Genomic DNA, 23,262 nt, shown 5'->3' with positions numbered 1-23,262 from the left:
TTTTGGCAAACTCGAGCTGATGAAAAAGGGCTTGTCTTCATGGTTCATCTCCATGTCATCTTGGGTCAGCAGAGTTTCCATTTTCAATGAAGCGGTCTCCAGAAGTACAATCTCTTGGAATCATGGTCCAAACCTTCCATTATTATTATTTCAAATTAGCATGATTTATTCTTCCCTCTTGTTACAGCGTTTGATACGGCTGAGACGATGACAAGCCTACATTCGAGGCGTTCTGTTACATCATATGAAAGACAACCGTAAACAGGAACAAACTTGCAGGTTTTCAGAACAGCGGTAAGTACACACTTAACCCCTGCATGCAAACTGTTAAAGGCTTGTTCAGATATGGCGCGGTAAACCACCGCAAAAAGCCGCCCCGGTTTTTTTTTATAATTTTTTTTTAATATATGTAAATGAATGACAACTGCGCGCAAAAAACCCCAAAACACTTGCGAGGATTCACTGAGCTCTATGTTATAAGATAAATAAATGTGAAGCATTTTACACTTTACGTCATTAGCGAGTTTTCGCTCAGAGACGGACATACCATCTACGAGGCGTTACGGCCGTCGCACATAGTCCGCCCTCGTTATTAAAGCGGTTTCGCTTTTCGGTGAACGCGTTCGATGGGACGACACGACTAGCATAACTAAAAAACAATAATCGAAAAAAAACTCGTGAAATTCGTCATCCTTCTCTTCCGTCCCCTGATGTGCCTCCCATACCATATTTGGTACAAGCTCGCTGATTGGATGTTGATTCACTTGGAGTGTCATTGAGAACGCCTCGTAGATATTAGAGAAATGTTGCGTGCATCTTAATCACCTTTCATTATTATGTATGAATAATAAGTAAATTATGTATCATGTACCCATCATATGAATCTACATTTTTAGCATTTAAATTTGTCTACTAGGTAAATGGAAATTAGATTTGTTCATGACTGGAATTCATTGTAAGTTTCAAAGTCATATGATAGGTCTATAGGTGCAATCGTGGAGTAGAGGGGGCACGACGCGTACCCTACTTAAGCCAACATTTTGCCTATATTTTGTTGTGCCTATCAGGAAATTTCAAAGCATTTTTTATGGGACTTTGAAAATGTGATAAGCAAATAAAGAGAAGTGCCAGAGAAGAAGGGAGACGGATATAGAACAAGGAAAGAGGGAGACGGTGAGAGATATACATCCAGGAATAGAGACCACGTACGTGGCATTACATTTACAGGAGGCCAACAATTCTTTTTTTGCCAACGAAGTAGTTTTTTTCGATTTTTTTTATATATATTTGTATCAATGGGGCGATATGCTGACGCATATTATAAGAAATAAAAAAAATCTTTACCTCGAGGACAAATCTTTATTTCTAATGAACACCAATGTACAATGTAAACATGTTTGTTCTGTTTTTTTCTCTTTTTTTTCTTTCATTTTTCGTACCTATTTGTTTTATTTCCTGTTAATATTTGTTTTAGAGGGATATAGTTTTTTTAAGTAAACATAGAATAAGAGAGAGAGAGAGAGAGAGAGAGAGAGAGAGAGAGAGAGAGAGCCCGGAGAGATGATGAAAGGTGACCGTTTTCAATCATTAATTTGTAAACATGAAATGATTCAGTGTCAATATCGAGGGAAAATGACGTGAATAAGGCGTGAAATGCAAACTATATGAATACCTACACGTCAGAGGCTGGGGGCTGCTTATTGGAAGCAAGATGAAAGAGGAAGGAAAATGGTGGCAGTGGATCTCGGGGAAAAAAGCGTAAGTTTACCGAGTAAATATTTGCCCCTCCCATTTGAATGGAGGAGTTTGCTCCCACCTTCGATTTCTCTATTACGATGAATTGTAGTTTAATGAGAGGTGCTTTCGAGGTGATTTTGATGATGTTTACACGAAGTCACGAATCGAGTGAAAGGGATGAAGCATAAAGTTCGAGTGGGGATTTCAAAGAGTTAGCCTCTTACATGTAACAGTGACTGTGTCCTTGTTTCCTCCCGTTATACACACATGGGAAGGGGCAGGTGATTCTTGAGGGGGCTTTAGGTAGATGTTGTATTCATCGACTGTGTTTAGATAAAGAACGGTGAATTTGAAGAAGAGCTTAAAATGGGAGAGAAGGGGAGACGGAGAAAGAGAGAAAGAAACGGTAAGAGTTTTGAAGAAAAAAAACCGTATACACGTATGCTTTACAAAGTAAGGGCGTGGGTGTGCGTGTGTTCAAAAGAAAGAGCAAGAGAGAGAGTGAGAGAGGGATATATATGTCGGAAGAGGGGGTGGTGTCGCCCAGTGTCGGTCGGTATTATGAAATCGATGAAATAACTTAATAAATAAAGCCAAGAATAATTCACCGAGTTTTGGGTGAACATTTATTGCACAATATAATTTGATGACAACCTCGATAGAGCCGCCCGCACATGTTCTCATGTTTATCATGAATCATAGTATTCATAGAAAATCAAATATTTTGAAACAAATATTATTTCGTGTGAAATACATGACAGAATCCTTGAGACGCTAACGCTTAATCAGATAATGTACAGTATGTGTCCATGAACACCCACAATCTGCCAACCATATCTCAACAAACAAATGCAATTACTTTTCTTTTATTCAATTTACTTATAAGGTAATAACATTCATTCTTTTCCGTAAAAGTCTGTCACAAATTTGTCAAAATTGCGATTACTTGTTTGCAGGGCTCAAATTAATTTTTTGTCACCGGGGGCTCTTCCAAAAAAAAAAGAGCCCCGTGAGCCTTCTCACGGGGGCTCTTTTAGTGCTGACGGGGGCTCTTATTTTAATACAAATTTCCATTGAATTGGTACCCATGAAACTCCTAAATTCCTTGGTATTTTATCATTATCATTGATTTAATTAATTAAGTCGGCATTTTCCCTCTTATAATTTACTTGTTACATAGCTGTTATTGACTTTTATCCCCGTGATGACATTCTCTCCATTGCTTCCCGTTCTCTACATACTGTCCTCTCCTTATTATTCGGAGCAACCTTATTTACATTCTTTCTTTACTTTTAGTCTTTACCATATCCTTCCAAAACACAGGGGCGGATCTAGCTTTTTGCTAAGGGTGGGGGGGGGGGGGTAACCCAAATACGATGTGGAGCATCGTCCACGAGCCACGAGGCGATTTTTGTTGTTGCTATGTTCCATGGTCCACGAGCCGCGAAGCGGCGAGGCGATTTTTTTTTTTTTTTTTTTTTTTTTTTTTTGGTGCTATTTTGAACCCCCCTTATGTTTCCTGGCATCTAACTGTGTAGGTCTGGACACATGATAGCATTTTTCTATGCACATCACATTTTCACCTGGCAGCCCAAGGGGGAGGGGGGGGTTAACCCCCTATACCGCCTAGATCCGCCCCTGTATCTTTGCTGGTCGTCTTCTCAATATTGGTTTACTGGTCGAGTTACATTATTTGCTGGTCTTTTAGAATAACCAGATTTCAGAGGATTCACACTTTTCACAACGAAAAACTTTTCCATGTTTCAATTCTAGTGCGATCGTCTCCAGCTCCAGCAGATATTGGGCGCCAGCGTGCACACCGGTACTACCGGCGCAGTATAGCCACTGCTGACGGCATTAGCTGCACTGCGAGCTTCCGTTGTTTGTATCGGTAATACTCATAGAGATGGGAGAGAAAGCGCCATCTAAGTTCCATTTCATTGGTTTAAGGTTTGAAAATTGATACTCAATATTGTGTTAAAGTTATATCAGAAGGGATAATCTTTATTTCATAATTCCACGGGGGCGATTTTTCATTTTGCAATCGCCCCCGTTAGCAACCTGACGGGAGTGATTATGGAGCTCACGGGGGCGAATCGCCCACCGCCCCCGTGTATTTTGAGCGCTGGTTGTTTGAGTAACTATCAGAAGGTTCTGAATACATAATTGGGGTCTTTCCCGTACTCGGCAGTTTTTGTCTTATGAACATCAAAAAAGAATCTTACTCTTGTCTATCATTTTTTGAAGGTCAGGTTCTAATGTGAAGTGCCGCATTAAAATATGCATGATATTACCTATAGGAAGGGCCGCGTTTCAGCGATGTGTAAACTGGCATATACTCTTCAGTTTGACGTTTCGTTGCAAAAAAGAACGCTCAATACTTAACGCCGCCCTCTTCGCCGCTTGTCACAATTAAAACACCTGCTCCTCGACAGAGAAGCATTGCATTTGAAAATGAAGGCTCAGAGTGTATTATCAGAGAGAGACAGGATAATGAAAAATCTAGAGAGATACACAGAGAGAGAGAGAGAGAGAGAGAGATCATGGACCTACTAAGAGTAGGTACGTGGTGAGACACTATAAGAGTCAGGGAGACTGAATTGGAAACTAGACATATAATACTTGTTTGTAACAAGTATAGGTGGGCTGGTCAACTAAAATTTGAGACAAAATAGAGCAAAAATAAGCGACATACTGCTTACAAATTCTTAAAAAACAATATCATGTAGATTCATAACGTGAATTAAAATCACCTTCTATAGGCATAACATGCAAATTATGTCATTTTTGACATGAGGCCTTTAATCGAAATTTTCACTCTAATGACGTCATCAAAATGAAGAATAATTAATTTTAAACTTGTAGACAATTATCATAGCTACAACATATCGAAATTTGGAAGAAAATTGAACAATATATACAGAGATACAATCAATTTTCCATAAATATGCTGACGTCATAATATGCAAATTCCTATTTTTAGTTCGAAGGTCATTATGATGATGTCACGATACACTTAATGGCCAAATGAGACATGGAATCATATCTCCAACTCATACTCTATCCAAATATGAACAAAAATTGAAGGTCACGGTTCATTCCAAAGAGCTATAATGAATTTTGTATAGGCATGTTTTTTCCCATATATGCTATGTATTAAAAGCGCTCGCGCGCACTGTCATTTATCTTGAATTGACGCTCATCTTGTTATTAATGGTCATAAAGAGATAAACATGGTATCAAATTCCTCGAAAAAATATGAGAAATATCATGAAAGAAAAAAAAATGGCGATTCTATGTTGTGTAATGGTGTAACGCGCGAAAACGCGCGCGCATGCTCGTGCGCGCGATTTTTTATAAAATGCTTAAAATGACCTGAAACGTATGCAAAAAAAATTTAAGACGATTTCGAGCATTTAAAAATTTTGCGCGCGTAATGACGCGCGGACGTACGCGCACGCGCGCGTTTTTTGACCTGAATTTGACCGGACTGATATTGACCTTGATCATGATAAATATGAATGAGATATTACTTTTGGTTATGAAGATATGATCATAAGTTGATTTTCAAAATTTTTCACAAAATGGCGCCTAGATGACGTCATCAGTCAAGGTCAAGGTCGAAAAATTTGCTGTGTTTTGTGAATATGCCTATACATATGTGTGTTAAATTTTAAGATATTTGATTGAGCCATTTTCAAATTATCTTGAACACAAAAAAGTGGGTCGAAATAAGAAAAATAAATAATAAATAAATAATAATAATAATAAAGGCAATTTTAACAAAATTATAAGGTGGTCTGTATTAGATACAGCCCACCTAAAAAGAGAGGAAAACAAGGCGGAGGAGATAGATGTAGATCTATACTTTATAAGCGAGGAGATGGACAGGCAGACAGAAACATAGAGAGAGAGAGAGAGAGAGAGAGAGAGAGAGAGAGAGAGAAAGTGAGAGAGAGTGAGAGAGAGAGAGAAAAAGATAGTGGGAGAGAAAGAGAGAGTGAGAGAGAGAGAGAGAGACTTTAAGAATCTTAGACAAATGGGTACAGGAAACGGCAGGTGCAGCATGATATTATATAGGATTTTTTCCGGCTAATTTCGTAACTTTGTCAATTCATTTTTCATGCATTCAATTTATCACAATTTAGCCCTGCCTGGCTATTCGATAGTTCAAATTAATTAACCGTGCACTCAAAAGCCTATTAGTCAGCCGAATTAAAATGTGTCTCATTCAACTTCATGTTTTATGCGCGCTTTTCGTCAATCGTTCATACCATTAATAGCATGACACGATCACGTATTCTACCGTGTGTACATTCAAATTCATTCATTCGTAACACTATTACATGTCTGATCAAAGTTTAGATATAGCCCGAACAGAATTGTAGTATCATGTATATAATTTCATATAGGCCTCTAATGTAAATACAAAGTAAATAAGTAATCATAAACTTGTGATAGAAGAGGGAGAGATACGAGATCAAAGATTTTATCCCTGCCTTGCTTTTGCTCAAATTGTAATAAAAAACAATGAAGAATTCCCATTACGTTGTAGCTTAGATAGCATTTGATAATTGCGGGTATAGGCTATGTGATATATAATGCGATTATTATTAATCATAATCCTCTATTTTGTAGCTAAAAAATAAACTTAATCCGCGTGGCTGCTTTAAAGGAACACAGCAGAACTTATCTTACGTGTGTAGTCCGTCCGAAACGACCTGTATTATCACTTTTCATTTCTAGAGATTAAATAAGAGAATAAATTCCATTTTTTTTAGAATCTTTAGGCTCTGCTGAAACCCTAATTTACATTGACACTCAGTCCCCATTGTACATCTGATATACAAGACCTTTCTAAGACAATCAAGAACAATAGTTAAAGATGTATGTTGTAAAACTCCTCTGTAATTCTCATAGAGGTTTATCAGGTGTTGAATGAACATGGTGGTAGGGGATGGAGGGATCAATTCTTGACAGCCGGATTGTTGTGAATCCTCATCAATTATGAATGAAGAGCTTCCACATGGCGTTGCCAAGCAACCGACGCCTTTTTTTTTGTAAAGGAGAAGGTTGCAGATGATTGCATGTTCGGTGACTGTTTAGATGGAGAAATAGGATATCCTCCTTCTGGGCTACGCACCACCTTGTATAAGGTATTATCTCTTAATGCTTCACACAGAATTTCTGGGTGGCAGATATTGAACAGACCTTCATTTATAGACATCATTTAAACCAGGCATGTTTGTAGATCTTAAACATTATACACTTTATTCAGTTAAATGGAAGTCTCAGGCCAAACAGAAAAGAAAATGAATTGACTTGGTTTGGTTTGGGTCAGATGGATTATTTTACCTGACCGTAAATAAAGCAACCAGAGGGTGGACGTTTTTAAGTTTCTCAGAGGGGGTGATATAAGGATCAGTGCATAGCCAATGGACACTAGCCATAGTGGCGAATCCACTTGGTTTCAAACCAGGGTCCTCTCATTAACGAGACCAGTGCTATCTAAAAACCTTGTATTTGACAATAATAAATGGTAAGTAAAAACGGTGCTTATAAAGCACTCACCACCCAAGACATGGTAGATTGTACAAAATCGATGAATGCAAGACATTAGAATTTGCGCTTCAGTTCTCAGGGCTCAACATTATGAAGTAGAATCAATATCCACGAATGGCTCCAGTGATCTCATACTGTACAAAATGTCATGTGCTGTTAGTTACATATAATATGTGCACTTTCAGTGACCTACACGGCTTGGATAGTACTTTAAGCTGTTTGATTGCCTTTTTTTATTAGGCGTTCCAATCTCTTTGTTTTATATATTATTATTATGTTAGTTTATGACTTTTCATCGATTCTTATCTTAACTAAACTAATGGGGATATATATATAGCATGTAGAAGTGTCGTAGTCTAGTGAATACAAAGCCGGTCTGTGGATTCGAGTCCCACCGCGACACTAATGCCCTTTTGGAAGACAAGAATCTACATCTAAATTTGTCAATCTCCACCCAAGTGTTAAATGGATACCTGGTAGAAAGGAACGCTAATGTTAAGTTGGACCGGGAACGTGTGCGCTTGTAAAATGGCGCCTGGTCGGTATGCTTCATCAGCTCGAGTTTGCCAAATAACCCGCTATTTTAACTATCCCAATCGCGAATTAACCAGTTAATTTGCATCTTCATCAACCCACAGTTGCAATTAGCGGGATATTTGGTGGATAAAATACCCTGAGAAATCTTGGTATTGTATCCAAAATAGCCCGCTGTTTTGTAAATAGCGGGCTAATTTGCGCTCGTCCGAGCTGGTTTATGATGAGCGTAATATCGGTCTGGTGAAGACGAAATTTCGAGCTATTTATTCAAGAGTCTGAAAATAGTGGGGTTTTTGGCAAACTGGAGCTGATAAAGACAAAACGTGTGCCTTATCAAGTTTGGATTTAGCAATTGAAATCCAATGAAACACACAAACTGCGAAAAGGTTGGGCAATATTTTTCCAACACTTTGCCCAACGTTGTGCTAATATTCAACCCAACCATCTATTGGGCAATATGTGGTATTGGTAAACGTAAGTACCCATCTTCACACGTGCATAATTGTGTCGTATTTTTTCCAAAAATGTGGGCAAAGATATGACCCTTCAACTGCCCGACTGCGGTAGCCCACTTGTTGGGAAAATCTCGACCAGCTGTTGGGCAAAATACGAAACAATTATGCACGTACGTTTACCAATACCGATAGGCAAATATTGCCAAATAGATGGTTGGGTTGACTATTGGCACAACTTTGGGCAAAGTGTTGGAAAATATTGCCCAATCTTTTCACAGTGCACACACAAACATCTTGAACCAAGTTACCACTATTGTAGACGATCTGAACTTAGTTCCTGGGGTTATACTGACGATGTTCACGTTAATACACGTCATCGTATGTTCCAAGACCAAGGTGGTCTATTTGTAGGTTTCTTCTTCTTCTCCTCCTCCTCCTCCTCCTCATCCTCCTCCTCATCCTCCTCCTCCTCCTCCCCTCCTCTTTCTACTTGTACTTGTACTTCTTCTTCTTCTTCTTCTTCTTCTCTTCTTTCCTCCCCTTACGTTTTGCCCTTTCTTTGTTGTTCTTCATTCTATCAAGGTGCCAACATTCGCCCTTTCTAACAATATCGTTTTTAAATTGAAAGTTTTTTATATGATTGTTTTTATAGTTGTTGTTTCTATGAATGTTGTTGTTGCTGTTGTTTTATTTTTGATGTTTAATTTCAAATGTATCTGCGAATAAATCCAATTGGAAACTCAATAGACACCCATATTCCGCAAATCCTCGTCATGAATGGTTTCCCTTGCGTCACATGCAATTGATTACTCATAAAAGGTATAGCAAGAACCTGGCTGTATCGAAATAATTACCTTTTATCCGTTAATTGTTGAATACTTTAATAGATAATGCAAGGTTGATACTGGGTGGTTTTCAAGGTAATTCACGATAATCTAACAAATGGACGTTATTGATCCAATGTCTAATGATGAGAGTAATCAATATCCTTGTTCGACAGTTTTGGATAGGTTTAACATCTTTTGTTGTCTTGGAGGTTATATTGAAATGAAGCGAGGAGAAACAGCACCCTCTTTTCAAAGAAACACATGTCTAGACCTAGTCTCACCGAGCCGATTACGATGATTGTATACATGATTGAAGATAGGCCCTATAACTTTTTTTGTATAGAATTTAAGTGCATGGTTGAATTTTCCGTAATAAATCTAATTTGAAGAAGAAAAACATATTGGAAAAATTTGGTTTAAGCTTCACCTTCTAACAGTATAAAACAGGATAAAGTGCTTTTGTTTTTTGTTTGTTTTCTGAGTGCGTTTCGTAATTGTAATTGATAAAACATAATGAGGACAAATATTAAGGCGTATGCAATAATAGTCTGTGTTCAAGATAAGGTTAGGGTTAGCGTTACTAATAGACTCGGCGCATGCGTCATCATGTCACAGTCAGTAATTTCTGAAAGGACGAGTTTTAACACTCTTGCCTCAACTCGACTTGTTTTTCCGTTACACTGGTCATGTTCACATTTCGTTTTCCATTTTGATAATTAATGATGACGTTGATGATGATCAAGATAATGATACTGATGGTGATAATGATGATGGTGCTGCTGATGATGGTGATGATGGTGATGATGTGGATGATAATATTGATGATAGTGATTATGATGATGATGATGATGATGATGGTGCATGATGCTGATGGTGATGGTGATAGTGACAATAGCTACTCTAGGGATGCCCAGGGGGGGGGGGGTCATAAAGCTGTTCGTAAAGTTACGCATGACTTTACGAACGACTTGTATATGAAAAGACAAATGGGATGCTCAATCATTATTAAATACATCAACTAAAGTTGAACTGTGCAGATGTAAATTAACATTCTTATGATAGCAAACATTTTTAATGCAAAGTGTATTTTTTGCCATAATTTAATTGAGGTTATAGAAAATATCGGAAAAAACTTTGGGCATCCTATCTGGCACTTCATATACAAGACGTTCGTAAAGTCATGCGTAACTTTACGAACAGCTTTATGAAACACCCCCCAGGTTTAAACATGGAATCTGGAAACGTTCAATGAATATTATTCTACCAGGTGCCCACTTATCACACTTTGGTTGAAAGTGGCAAATGTAGATTAATGTTTTATCAAATGATAATAGCCCCTCGCTGAGACATGAACCGTGAACCAATTAATCTCTATTTCGGGAAATATGTTCAATATATTAGACCAGGATATTATTCGAATGTTATCATACTCAAAATCTACAACAATAGTTTGTCTTCATTGAGTACTATAAAGGGTGCAATGTCAACTGGATTTTCAACTTTGTTGTTGACTTTGAGCACCTCTAATTTCTCTCCCTCCTCTGTTTCCCGCCTTTTTTCTTTTGTTTTATTTTTATTATCTCCTAAAACTGTTTCACCTCGATTGGTCTTAAAGTCATACTCATTGCTAGATTACCTCGTATTCATCGTGGTAAGTGCAGCGTTGAACCAAAGATTACCAATCGATCACGCTTTTTGCCTCTTTGTCTGGCTATCGATCACTCGATCATGCCAAGTCGTCTGCTGGTACGTTGCTTGCCTCTCACTAGTCTCAGTAGGTAATATGTCTCCATTAACATTGTGTTTCAGCTCGTTTAGGCTTCTGTGGTCAGGGATCTTTGCTTGACAGTTTCTAGGACTCAATATATGCGACTTCGAGCGTGTAAATTCACAAGAAACATTAGAAAAACAAAGACTCTCGCAGAGGCCTTGGCATTGTTTCTGGCCAGAACGAGGTTCCAATAATTTAAATCGCTTTTCTTTGGGTGTTGAAGCGTTAAAGGAAGCTGGAAATTTGATCAACGCTTCACTTAGACTTTCTACGAATTTTGATCTTGATTGATTCATTTGGATGTATTCTTGATGAGGATTGACATTTGGAAGTAAACACTAATGATGATATATATATATGGTGTAAACACTGCTGTTTAGATTTGTCGCACTAGACGTTTTATGGTTGGCAAATAAAATGGTTACCTTCCCGAGTGAGTTTCACTAGTCAGGTCGGATGAAACTTCATTCACGCTACGTCGTCATCATACTGATCATGTGGAATAGCTTCCATTAACTCGGAGATGAAATGTTTCTTTGGACATTTCTTCGTAAGATTGTCATTGTTGTACTTTAGAATGTCTATTGAGGAAAACCGTCTACCAGAATCAGCATAGAATTTATTCATTAAGTAAGTTGATCTTTTCACTTTCTTGTTAAATGTAACGAAAAATTTGTTCAACGTATTTAAATATGTGCTATCAATTAATGTCAATAATCACTTTAAATTTGACCTGATTAGAAAAAAAACTAAATATTGACTAATATGCAATGTGTACCGGTATCCAGATGAGCTTCACATAAATTCGTTTTATTTTATTGAACACGACCGAAATAAGAATGGAATTTAATGATAGTTGTTGATTTATGTAAATTTGTTCTTAAAATCTGTTTCATAAACCACTTTCGAAGCACATCGTCATCTTCATTTTTTATTTTATCTTTAAATGTCATATTAGACATGCTTTAGATCTGAAACATTCGAGAGAATCATTGATTGGTATCTAATTCTATGTGTCAGTTCATGAAAAAATGGGTGTCGACTTGCAATTATATTTCAAAAATACGTTTCCGTTCTTACGATCATTAATTTATTTGATTGCATGTTTTGTGTATACACCATCCATGCCAAGTTTTTAACTTAACTTCAAAATGCTGCAAAGGTCGGATTGTCCCTTCTATTGACAATCCAACCCTTGAAATAAGTGCATTAGTATGATAGCAGATAATTGAGAGAAACAGAATGGCGAAAATTCGAAATACAATATTTAAAAATATTAAATATTTGAAATATGAGATCACTACAGTTATGCTCATCTCAAATTGGCAATTGTGTCACTAGATTATGACGTAGTGATGGATAAATCTCCCTTTAGTCGTGTACCAATTTCTAATACTAATTTATGTTGTCTTCACCCTTGGGGCACTACTTAAAATATTTTATGGTGAAAGTGTTATTACAGTACCTCTAAAAAGACCATCCAGAGTAATACTTTTCAAAAGAAATGAAATTTTCGTCATTTTGTGTGTTCGAACGAATAGGAAAGTTATCAGCCACTACATGACAGAAACATTGCCAATTCTGCCAAATGAAGAGCCATACCTATAGTGAAGACAATTTTCAAAAATCCATTACTCTCTCATTTTTTTGTTCGATTTCATTTAAACTTTCACCAGTATGCTTTTTTGATTTTTATCTATTATTATCGAAATTGGGGATCTTAAGTTTTATAATCTAGACAGGACTGACCCGTTAGTTCTTATTATAATAAGAACTAACGGGTCGGTCTTTAGTTCTTAAATTCCATAAACCTTCTATAATACCCTTGTTATATGGCCGGTGGTTTCTAATCGATAAGTCAGGGCTTAACAGGTCATTGATAGCCCTTATCAATTACCGTTAGTTGGCCCAACTATAACTGTAGTTAATCCCTTTGTACAGAAGCATCCGTATAAGATGGGCGCTCAAGGTTGTAGCAGGATAAAAAAAATAAAAAAAAACATGTTATCTCAACGCAGTCAGAGTGTTTTACAATTAAGAGGCTGAAAATCAATTTCCTTGTAATTAATACTTATTTCCAATTCCTCTTCCTTCAATTCCTTCCAAAACCTTGGAGTGGTCGTTAATAGTTGGCCTTCTGTATTAAAACCCACATACTTATAATCGAATCGAGTCAAAATAATATACTGCATCAGTAACAAGAATAGAAATAGAATGAGAAATGGAATATATTTCGTTTAACTCTCGAATATAAAAAACTAATAATTTATATTTTCGTACTGACTATATCTACCGACCGAACGATTAGATTTTAGGCTGTATTTGAACTGATCACACGGGGTTACCCCTGTTGTCATTACAATCCCGATCAGAATATGTTTCTTTATGTCAATTTCATTGCATTTCATTGTTCCATAGGTTCAAGTATGAAGTTGTGTATTTGCCAGCTGCAGTAGATTCAAAATCATGTCGGCTTCAATTTTTAAATAAGCGATGACGACACAGGAAACAGTGATCTCATGACTGACTGCCTTGACAACTCCTCCCCCCCCCCCCCCCCCACCAAAAAAAAAAATAAAAATAAAGTTGAGTTCTGGTGAAAATTAAAATATTATGTTTAAGCATGCTAACTCCTTACATGCCAGTTTGGAAGAATATCGGAGTGGAAATATCCCACTGAAAAGAACTGCTCTTAAAATTCAGGCTTATTTAAAATATGACGAGAAAAACAGCTGAAAAGTTTGGAACCAATATCCGTACCACATTCTTATGGAGTCCCATGTACCGATTTTTCTGTAAATTGCAAATAATTTTCAGCAATACCTTGTCAATTTCTTATCATTGTGATCATTTAAAAAATACTCGCAGTATACATCAATTGAGTACCACAAAATCTATCTTTCCAAAACTGCTTCCAGACAGTGCCTTTCACAATAAAATCGCATGACAAATACTCAACTGTATCTTTGACATCCTGATTATAGGTCCATTTACTGTTTCGTTTCCTTACAATCATTGTGCAACCCAGTAAGTATTCTATGCAGTAATTCCCTAATTAAGGTACCCACAAATATGCAAGGGCAAATGTGAAATTGATGTGGATTACTGACGAGGTAATCATCAGAGCGGCACAGTTCAAAGAAACCTCTATCAGAGGAGGGTTCATCTCTGTGATGAAATGAATTCTAATTGTAAAATCAATGGTCAAGCACGTCAGTGTCGTATTGTAATCCTGTTAATGAGATTAAACCCCAGTGTATCAACAGGTATTATTTTGTATTGTGTCAAAGTGCATCCTTGGGTCATACATCACTCCTTCTCGTTTTCAAAGAAATATAGGACTCTGAAGGGTTACATCGTAGCTATGAAATTCTGAGAAATCAACACAGACAAATAAACGAGGAATGACGTAAGACAGTAACCATTGACATATATACATATTTGTTCACAAATAATTATGACACTATCTATAAAGTCAAAAGGATATTAAAGTGTAATTAATTATTTAAATCTCATTTCATTTTTTTATTTTTTATTTTCAGCCTCCTGTTAAATCGTTTATCTACTAGTTTGAATATGTTGACCATTTTTCGTATGATTGTTCGATGGAAATGACTTTTACATGGACGCATTTTCATATCTCTAACAGGATATGACTACCAACATTTCTCATAGCAACGGGACCCTGCACTTCATCACATTAACACCTATCGTTGCCATGGGAACGGAGGAGAGGATGACTTCTATTCCGTGTGATGGTCTCCACGATGAGACGGTTTATCGATTTATTTCCCCAGTGCTTTTCGGCTGCGTCTGTGTTCTTACATTGCTGGGCTTGGTGCTGTCCACTGTGTTTCTAGTCTTCAACATAAGATACAGAAATCACAGGTAAGATTGCCTATTTTCCAGGTAATTCATTCTGAAAATTTAATTGAAAATGTAAAAATCGTAACATCTGGGCCCCATGTTTTAAAGAGTTGATATCGATACCAACAATTTACATAAGAATAGAAGACTGCAAACTTGCGATTGATTGGAGGTCGGCCCTGGTCTGCCCTCCCTTTTATCTATATCTTTCTCTCTCTCTCTCTCTCTCTCTCTCTCTCTTTCTTCCTTCATTACCTCTAACCAACTCTACGTTTGTTTGTTTGTTTTTCTGCAGATTCTCTGCCTTTTTGGCTCTCTTTGAACCTCTACATTTACATATCTCAGAAATATTACCATTTCGCCCTCATTTTTCAGAAAACAAATATCAGTGTATATTCGATCTTACCGTATTCGATTCTAATGCCAGTCTATTAAAAGTTTTTAAAAATCTGCTCCTGTTTAGATATAACATGTATATTAGTTTTGCATTATTAATGAACATTTGAAACAATATCAATACGTGCTATTTATACAGTTTGAATATATCCATGTCAGTTTTAATGGTGATCCCTTTTTCATGTCATCAACAGATTAATCAAGATGTCAAGCCCCAATCTTAACATATTAATTGTGTTTGGCACCATTCTCATCTACACCTGCGTAGTTCTACTTGGGATTGATATTAACACTACATCATTGGAAACATTGACTGCACTCTGCAAGGTAGGTGTGTCGGGCTTACTTCGTTCAATCGGGTCTTAGCGTTACGACAGGTCGGGTGTAACGTTTGTGAAATACATCCTTCTTATCGCCAAAGTGTCGGGTTTAGTTTATCCGACGCTTTCTTGAAAAACCATCAGCAAATCAACGATTATTCTCATTTCGATCCGACACTTTTGAATAAGAGATAAATAATCACAAGGGTTCGTAAATGGGCCAGCGATCGACACTTCGTAATTGTCTGATTGTATTGACATGGTTTCACAAATGTACGTGACTGTAGATTAGCCTTGTCTCAAAGAACATCTTTGATAACATTTTGAATTTCATTTACCCGACCTTTCGTGAATAAAAAGGCATTTTTCACCACCCTAACCCTAACCCAACGCCAAGATCCGATGAAACGAAGAAAGCCCTTGTTTCGCACTCAATCCACATATTTCATTTTTCTGTAATTACATTCGACTTCTGTTCGTTTTTTAACTAAGTAATTAAACTGCCATTATTCAATGAATAGTACGTGGATTTGTGCATTCAGGTACACGGAATCTTTCGGACATGTCAGAAGGGCCCATAAGATTTAGCTTTTGTCTCGAGGTTCTACGGTCTTCGACTCTTGTGGGCCTCCTGTTCTGTTTCGCGGACCCTTGGAGTTGCGAATCCTTGAGCATATAGGATGTTCCCTTCCTTATTTAAAAGTTGATTCTGTCATTAATACGTATTCGGGTCAAGGAATTCTGAGATATTTTCTTGAAATTGGATTTTCAATTTTTGTCATAAAATAAATGAAATTCGTTGCTCCTGCAAGACGATTCGTGAGAAATATTATGGAACGGTTTGCTTTTTGTTAATTTTTTGAAAAAGGGGCTGTTTTTTTCATCAAAACTTCTTTCTAAAAAACAAGAAGAAGGTTTGTCATTACGTCAAGGTACAGAATGATATCTTACCTCTTACATCGATGAATAGTCTCACTGTGAGTGTCTCGATTGATTTTAACATCTTGAAATGAAAATTTTGAAGGAGATTGCTTTTGATATCTAAATAGCTCTTTTCTTTATATTTCAGGCTCGAATTTTCCTGCTCATGTGCGGTTTTACGCTAGTATACGGCTCTCTGTTCAGCAAATCATGGCGAGTGTATAGAATATTTGGACATACTGGTGCAAAGAGAATGGTAAGATTGGAAGATGGACAACCTTGCAGTGCGGCTTTTTTCATGAAAAATCATTTACGATATAATTATGGAAGACCAATAGTGCCACAGTGAATCAAAATATAAATGGTGCTTAATGGCGGCTGCCATCCGTAAATGGGCGGTTGCCAGTTGATAAGGGTTCTGGCACCGCCACATAATTAACTGACGGCCGCCAGTTAGCACCATTTAAATTTGAATTCACTGGTAACATGAATGGGCTTCTGTACGATATGATTTGATTATACTGTATGACAAGCATACAGCACATGCTGCAGATCCCGTTTTTTTCATGAAAAGCCTACTTCCAGTGGGATCGTGAGAACATACTATTAGAAATTGTTAAATCATATGTAAAACAAGTAAAATCATATGTAAAACAATTAAAATCATATGTAAAACAATTAAAATCATATGTAAAACAAGTAAAATCATATGTAAAACAAGTAAAATCAAACACAAACAAATAACTCATACAAAATTATGAAGAGTACTACTAAAATGTATAAAGGGCTATATATAATCCATTTTTTGTGGGTTTATTCAATTCTAATGAATAAACTTTATGGTCACTCTTATTTATAATAACATCCAATATTTCTACCGTTATTACGATAATTTTTTCCGGATTTACAAAAAAAAGGCCAAAATGCGTAGATACCAGGGCCGGATGACCAGGACATTGGATACATAACGTGGATATGTCATGGTTCATACATTGGACTCTCAATCCAACGGTTGAGATTTAGAATGTTCTTGGGCAAGACAAGGTGCAGATTGGTACCCGATTTAATAGTATACAAATATTGACTGCTCATGAGGATGATGGTGGGAACTATCACTCCCAAGGTGGTGTTTACACCGGCCCTTCTATCACCCCCGAGGCGAAAGCCGAGGGGGTGATAGAAGGGCCGGTGTGAACACCACCGAGGGAGTGGTAGTTCCCACCATCATCCGATTACAGAGCAGTCCATATTTGTTTTATATACCTCATCCTTTTTATTGATTCATGATTAGGTCTAGCTGTAGGTCTAGATCTAGCTCTAAAAACAGGAAACGAGATCAAGAGGAATTTACTAACCCAAATAAGAAAAATCCAACATCAAGTCCAACGCAAGAGTATTGAATTCCTACGCGCTGCGCGTAACCGCGCGATTGCGGTAGCCTAGCAACTCAGAAAATTTGTGTGCTCAACTAAGTCGCGGGAGGGGTTAGGGGTCCTATCCCAGGGTTTGATAGTAGCTATCAACCCCTCTGACGTAATGATACTTGATAGATCGAAATGCTCCTTGACATGTGATATAGTCTTGACCAATCAGTGAATGACAATCTATGTATGAGGTATATAAAACGCTATATATTTGGCCGCAGGGTATGTCTAGAGTATTAATGTTGGAGCGTCAGGCGCCAACGGCGTAACGGACATGAGCGCTATATGAGAAGGTATAACATATTCCGCACATGCGCAACATGCAATTTGGAGATATCAAAATATATTATGTATGAATTCTCTCGATGTGGACTAGTTAAGTAAAGTTCAGATCTCTGTTGCCTGCAGCAGAGTTTCTGCAAATATTCCAAGATTTGTATTTAATCTCTGACCGTCAAATCTAGAGCAATCCTTTTTCATTTCTTGATAACTCCTGCAGGTGATACGGGATAATCGACTGATAGGAATAATAACTTGCTTGCTTCTTGTGGATTCCTTTATCATGGCACTATGGCTTATCTTCGATCCTCCACAATGCCAGGTGCAATTACTTCCTGTTACGTCAGAGGTAAGCATATAGATTATGAATTGAGACGAACTCTAAAATGATAAATGAATGAATGCAGATAATATACGTACGTAGAGTAGGTCAAGGGTAATAGAGCATTGGAGACTGTTTTAATCGTCTTTTTGCAGGCTTAAATCCAAATACGTACACCGTGGGAAAGCAGTGGTGTCTATGAACTACAAACTATTCAATATTTTCCGCTTCCGTCACAAAATAATCCTTAATTTCTTTCACCAACAAATCAACATTTGTTTTTACCTAGTTCGAGTTTTGTGTGAACTGCAATTGCATTTCAATATTAGTCACTCATATTGATGTACTAATTATACTGTTATCATTATTCTATTTCAGAATTCATTGAAATACACTTGATCCAATAGATAAGAAAAAGTTCAGTGTTCAGCCCATTGACTTTCACAAAAAATAGGACGATATGTCTTTTCAAAACATCCGATTAATGGTTTCATGTTGTACTGATCCTCAGAATACAGCAACTCAATCTACTGATAATCCCTTGACAACGCAACCGACCACGCCCACGTTGAGGGGCTCGGTCTACGTGTGCCACTCCCATTATCATGAAATCTGGTTGCTAGTCATCTATGTGTACAAGTGTGTCATCCTGCTCTACGGCACCCATCTCTCATGGGCCACACGGAATGTCGCCCTCAGCGCCATGAACGATTCAAGGTGTATCATAATCTCTGTCTATACCTGCGTCATCTTGGTTTCCATGACGACGGCTCTATCATCGACGATGTGGCGGTGGCCCAACGTGTGGTACTCATGTATGGCGTTGGTCCTGCTCCTCTGTACCACACAGGTCCTGGTCTTGGTCCACGTTCCAAAGGTACATGTGATATTAACATCCATTAGTACAAGTGTGTAAAGGCATCCTTTTGCGCGTATCATTGGTTACATGAAGAACATAACTTATTTCATCATCTAGTGTATCCAGTCTATACGTGTTGAAAGTGTTAAATCTAAACTATCAACGGCCGATGTGAACTCTTTTTTCGTTTCTTTCTTCTTCCATTTTTCCGCCTTTCAATGTAGATGATTAGAATAACTTTTTTGATGACCAGCAATAATAAAACAAAAACAAACCTTGTATTTTTTCTAATGCGTTTTGTCATCATTTTTACCCTTCTTACGGTGGAGTCTATGTTTTTCATTCATATCAGCCACATATCATTTCTAAAACGCTCTTTTATGATGTTGTTTTAGTCACCGAGAGACATGATGGGATTTACAATTATCTGGTTGGTTTAATGTTTGAAATGTAATAATAGTATTATCAATAAGCATGATATCAAGCAGTAACCGCTGTCTATTGATTGGTAATTTGATTTGATTTGATTTATTTACCAACAGCAATACAGTAATACATTTCATACAATGTGTTTACATAATTATACAGGAAGAGAAACTATTAGTTGGTAAAAGGGGCCAGATAATAGCACATGTGCTAGTAGAGCCTAACCCCTAAAAAAGCTAAGCAAAGTATTTTGGTACAAATCAGTTTAGAAAACGTTACAAAACAAGAGTATTGAATTTACAATTACAATCGATACTTTTAAAAATAAGAATACTTAAAGAGAAGGTTGAGTTCTGGGAAGAGGTGAAAAATAATTTGTGAGCGTTACTCATTCTTATTATGCAAGTGTGGAAGAACATCAGATAAGACATGTTCCCTGAAAAGCATGGCTCTTCAAATGCCTTCATATTCTAAATATGCATGTAACATCGTAAAAATCGGGGGGCCGGCTTTTTACGCCACGTGTTCGTGTAGTCCCATATACATCTTTCTGTGTACAGTGTGTGTAACTTTACCAAGACTTGGCCAAATTTCTTATCATTTTGATGATTCCAGAACCTTGCAATACACACAAATTCTTATATGCTAGATGATCAACCTGTTCTGGTCGGTTCCACACCGTTTCTTTCACAATGCAATCGCATGACCAGAACTCAACTTCAGCTTTAACAATATCTTACAATGTACAAACTTGATATTTCATTCATGATTTGTCCAACAATGATTTGTAATAGTAATCCGAAACCTATTTCATCTTGTTTCTAGATTCTCGCATGGAAGGATAACCCGGATGCCACTATGCCGTTGTCAAGGACGATAACCTCGTCATACCTAGCAACCAATCACGGTCAATCGTTCGGTCAAGTAGAAGAAGAGTTATTCCTCTTATCTGCTGAAAATGCAGCTTTAAAGCGGTCACTTGGCGAGGTGAGTGCAGTTCTTTCTTTCTACAGGTGTGTATATATATATAATACATGTATACACCAGTAGTAAATCCACTACTCTCAAGCTTTTTTCTTCTGTTGTTTTAATCATATATGAATATAATATTATATATAAATATAAATATCTAAATCTTCCTTCTGTATACATACCCAGGTCCCAGCTGGGTATGATGTAGAACTATTCAGAATGCAATTGCAAATATATTGAAATTATGAGGGAAAAGGACAGTAGTTTTGTAAACAGCGATTGATTATATTTGGCATATTCCTCGTTGTTTTGAAATGTATTCCTTTAGTTGATCCATTAATTTATTTTCTGTAGTGCGTCATTTGATAAAAGATTAAGATCAATGTCAAATGTGTCATATATTTGGTAGGTAATATAGAATAAAACGTTGCAGCATAAATGGGAAAGGGCCTGCAGCATTAAGGAGTAAATGACTCGCTTCGGATTTTACGGTTAGAAGTCGATAAGTATTGGATTTGCACATCATAATATATATGTATATATACAATCTTTATTTTTCCTTCTGTGAGGCTGTTGTGGCCTAATAAAATGGTGCCAGGACGGAATACTCCCCAGGGAGCGGAGCGTGTGCACTGTCACGTGCGGATTAACAATTCAATCCAATGACAATGTAAAGCGCTTAGAAACGTAGCTTTTAGCCCTATGCAAATGTTTTCTTCTTCTTGTATGCCCTCTCTTTTTCTACTGTCAATCTTTGTTCTGATTTTCTATGTCAACTGAAATTTCTATCAATCTATTCTATTCTCGCACTCATATGTAATTCAAAAGTGTCAACATTTTTTCTCTTGCAGAAAGATGAAACTATCAGGCTTCTCCAGAGTCATGTAGGGGTGGCCAAGGAAAAACTTTGTCAGTTGATTGTTGAGGGTGACGGTCGCCATGACAGTGGTTGTGATTTTGATGGTTCCTCCTCAGCTACCAGCCATGAAGATCCTGCATCGATTGGCACCGAGCCAAGTGGCAGCGAAAAGTCCATATTGGACAAGCCCGCAGATTATGTTCAAGAGTCTGGGGGTTCGCAACAAAACAGTCCTATCAAGAAGAAGAAAAGATCGCCGAAAAGGAGCAAAGGAACCTCAACGAAAGGTCTTTGTATGGACCAGGAACCAGTAGTGACGGTTGTCGATTTGGAAGATAAAAATGTTTTAGATCGTTCATCTTCTGCGTTGCTACCTCCATCAACAGGCCGGCGAGAGAGCTTAGGTGTACACAGCATACGCAGAAGAAGAGCTAGTAGTCTACGCAGTGTTGGTAGCACAACGTCACAGTTTGAAGAACTGCGCAACTGTATCGCAAAAGAGCTGCACCAAGCACAACATATATCATCAAACCTGCGGGATGCCATAGCGCAAGATTTGGGCTCGTGTAGACAAAGACCGTTGTATTACGATATCGCGCGTACAGAAGAGGATATTATGTCCTCGCTGAGTAAATCCTACAGACTACGGGACGATGACACCCATTCTTTAGCGAGTAGCACGTTCACATATGACAATCCTATTTTTTCTCGTGATCAGTTTCCTAGGAGGAGTAACAGCAGTTATCGCACGAGCAGAACCAGTAGACAGTCTAGCTTTAGATCAGTTGCCAGCATTGCGCTCGAAATAGCAGAGAGCTACACACGAAGAGGCAAGAATGGGAACGGTAAAGAGAGAGAACTGCAATGGCCAAGTTACATTCCACCTAAGGAATCAAAAGTGCGCAGTGGAGAACCATTACGTGTAGTGCGCAGTTCAGAAGCACCCATTGTGTATACTAGAAGCATATACAATACATACGTTTGAATAAGGAATATTTTTGCTATTGACTTGGCTTATATGTAAATAGAATATCAATTTCTGAAAGAAACAACTATATTTATTACTGAAATTACCTGTATGTTAAATTGTTTTCTGTGTACATGTATATGCAGATTTGTTTTCAACTTTACAAAAAGTGCTATGTTATGCTGACTGAAACTGCCAATATTTTGAAGTTTGTGTTTTGCTAGTATCAGAACACTATTTCACGAGGCCCGGATTCTTCACGAGTCATACGACCGCTTTGGATGTTAAAATCTGTAAATGTCTTTAAATCAAAACTGAAAACACATCTTTTTAATTAACTGTAAATCTAAGCATATCAGGAGCTCCTGTAGCGCAGTAGAATATATACTTAATGTTGGATAGTTTCTGCGCTCTATAAATGTATTATTATTATTTACATCACCAACAACAAAAACAAAAATTATTCTTATAATTGAGAATATAAAGAAATAGAAATACATGTAATGAAGTCTAGAATCAAGTTCTCAAAACCTACTAACTAAAACTTGCAGAACTGTTTAAAAGATAATGCGCCCTCACACGACGCTTTGTTCACAACGCAACCTTTGCCATTTGTATTTGCCCAGATAAACGTATTGATCTTATTTATCAATGTGTCTTTTAATTGGAACACGTGTCTCTATTGATATGTTAAAATACAATTACATCTATTATAAGAGTAAATATCATGTGTACAAGACCGTATCTAGACCAGAGTAGAC

The 23,262-nt window shown here is 37.3% G+C and overlaps 1 protein-coding gene across 2 annotated transcripts in view; it reads left to right on the top strand.

Moving 5' to 3' along the window:
• LOC100888602 (probable G-protein coupled receptor 156) overlaps nt 1-22,871 on the top strand; it is a 30,384-nt gene extending 7,513 nt beyond the window's left edge. The window contains exons 2-9 of one of the 2 annotated variants that reach the window (XM_030977642.1): nt 188-294; nt 14,539-14,777; nt 15,347-15,479; nt 16,542-16,649; nt 18,317-18,445; nt 18,930-19,295; nt 20,529-20,690; nt 21,527-22,871. In XM_030977642.1, coding sequence (XP_030833502.1) covers nt 14,542-14,777; nt 15,347-15,479; nt 16,542-16,649; nt 18,317-18,445; nt 18,930-19,295; nt 20,529-20,690; nt 21,527-22,519 — 2,127 coding nt within the window. In that variant the 5' untranslated portion in view covers nt 188-294; nt 14,539-14,541 and the 3' untranslated portion in view covers nt 22,520-22,871. Of the gene's footprint in view, nt 1-187; nt 295-10,860; nt 11,520-14,538; nt 14,778-15,346; nt 15,480-16,541; nt 16,650-18,316; nt 18,446-18,929; nt 19,296-20,528; nt 20,691-21,526 lie in introns of those variants that run through there. The other variant, XM_030977643.1, reaches the window with a different exon arrangement.
• Nucleotides 22,872-23,262: the final 391 nt, after the last annotated feature.

Source organism: Strongylocentrotus purpuratus, unplaced genomic scaffold (genome assembly GCF_000002235.5).
Source record: "Strongylocentrotus purpuratus isolate Spur 01 unplaced genomic scaffold, Spur_5.0 spur5_scaffold_1, whole genome shotgun sequence".
Lineage (NCBI taxonomy): Eukaryota > Metazoa > Echinodermata > Echinoidea > Camarodonta > Strongylocentrotidae > Strongylocentrotus > Strongylocentrotus purpuratus.
The sequence above is the reverse complement of the archived record's forward strand: the minus strand, read 5'-3'. Positions and strand labels throughout refer to the sequence as shown.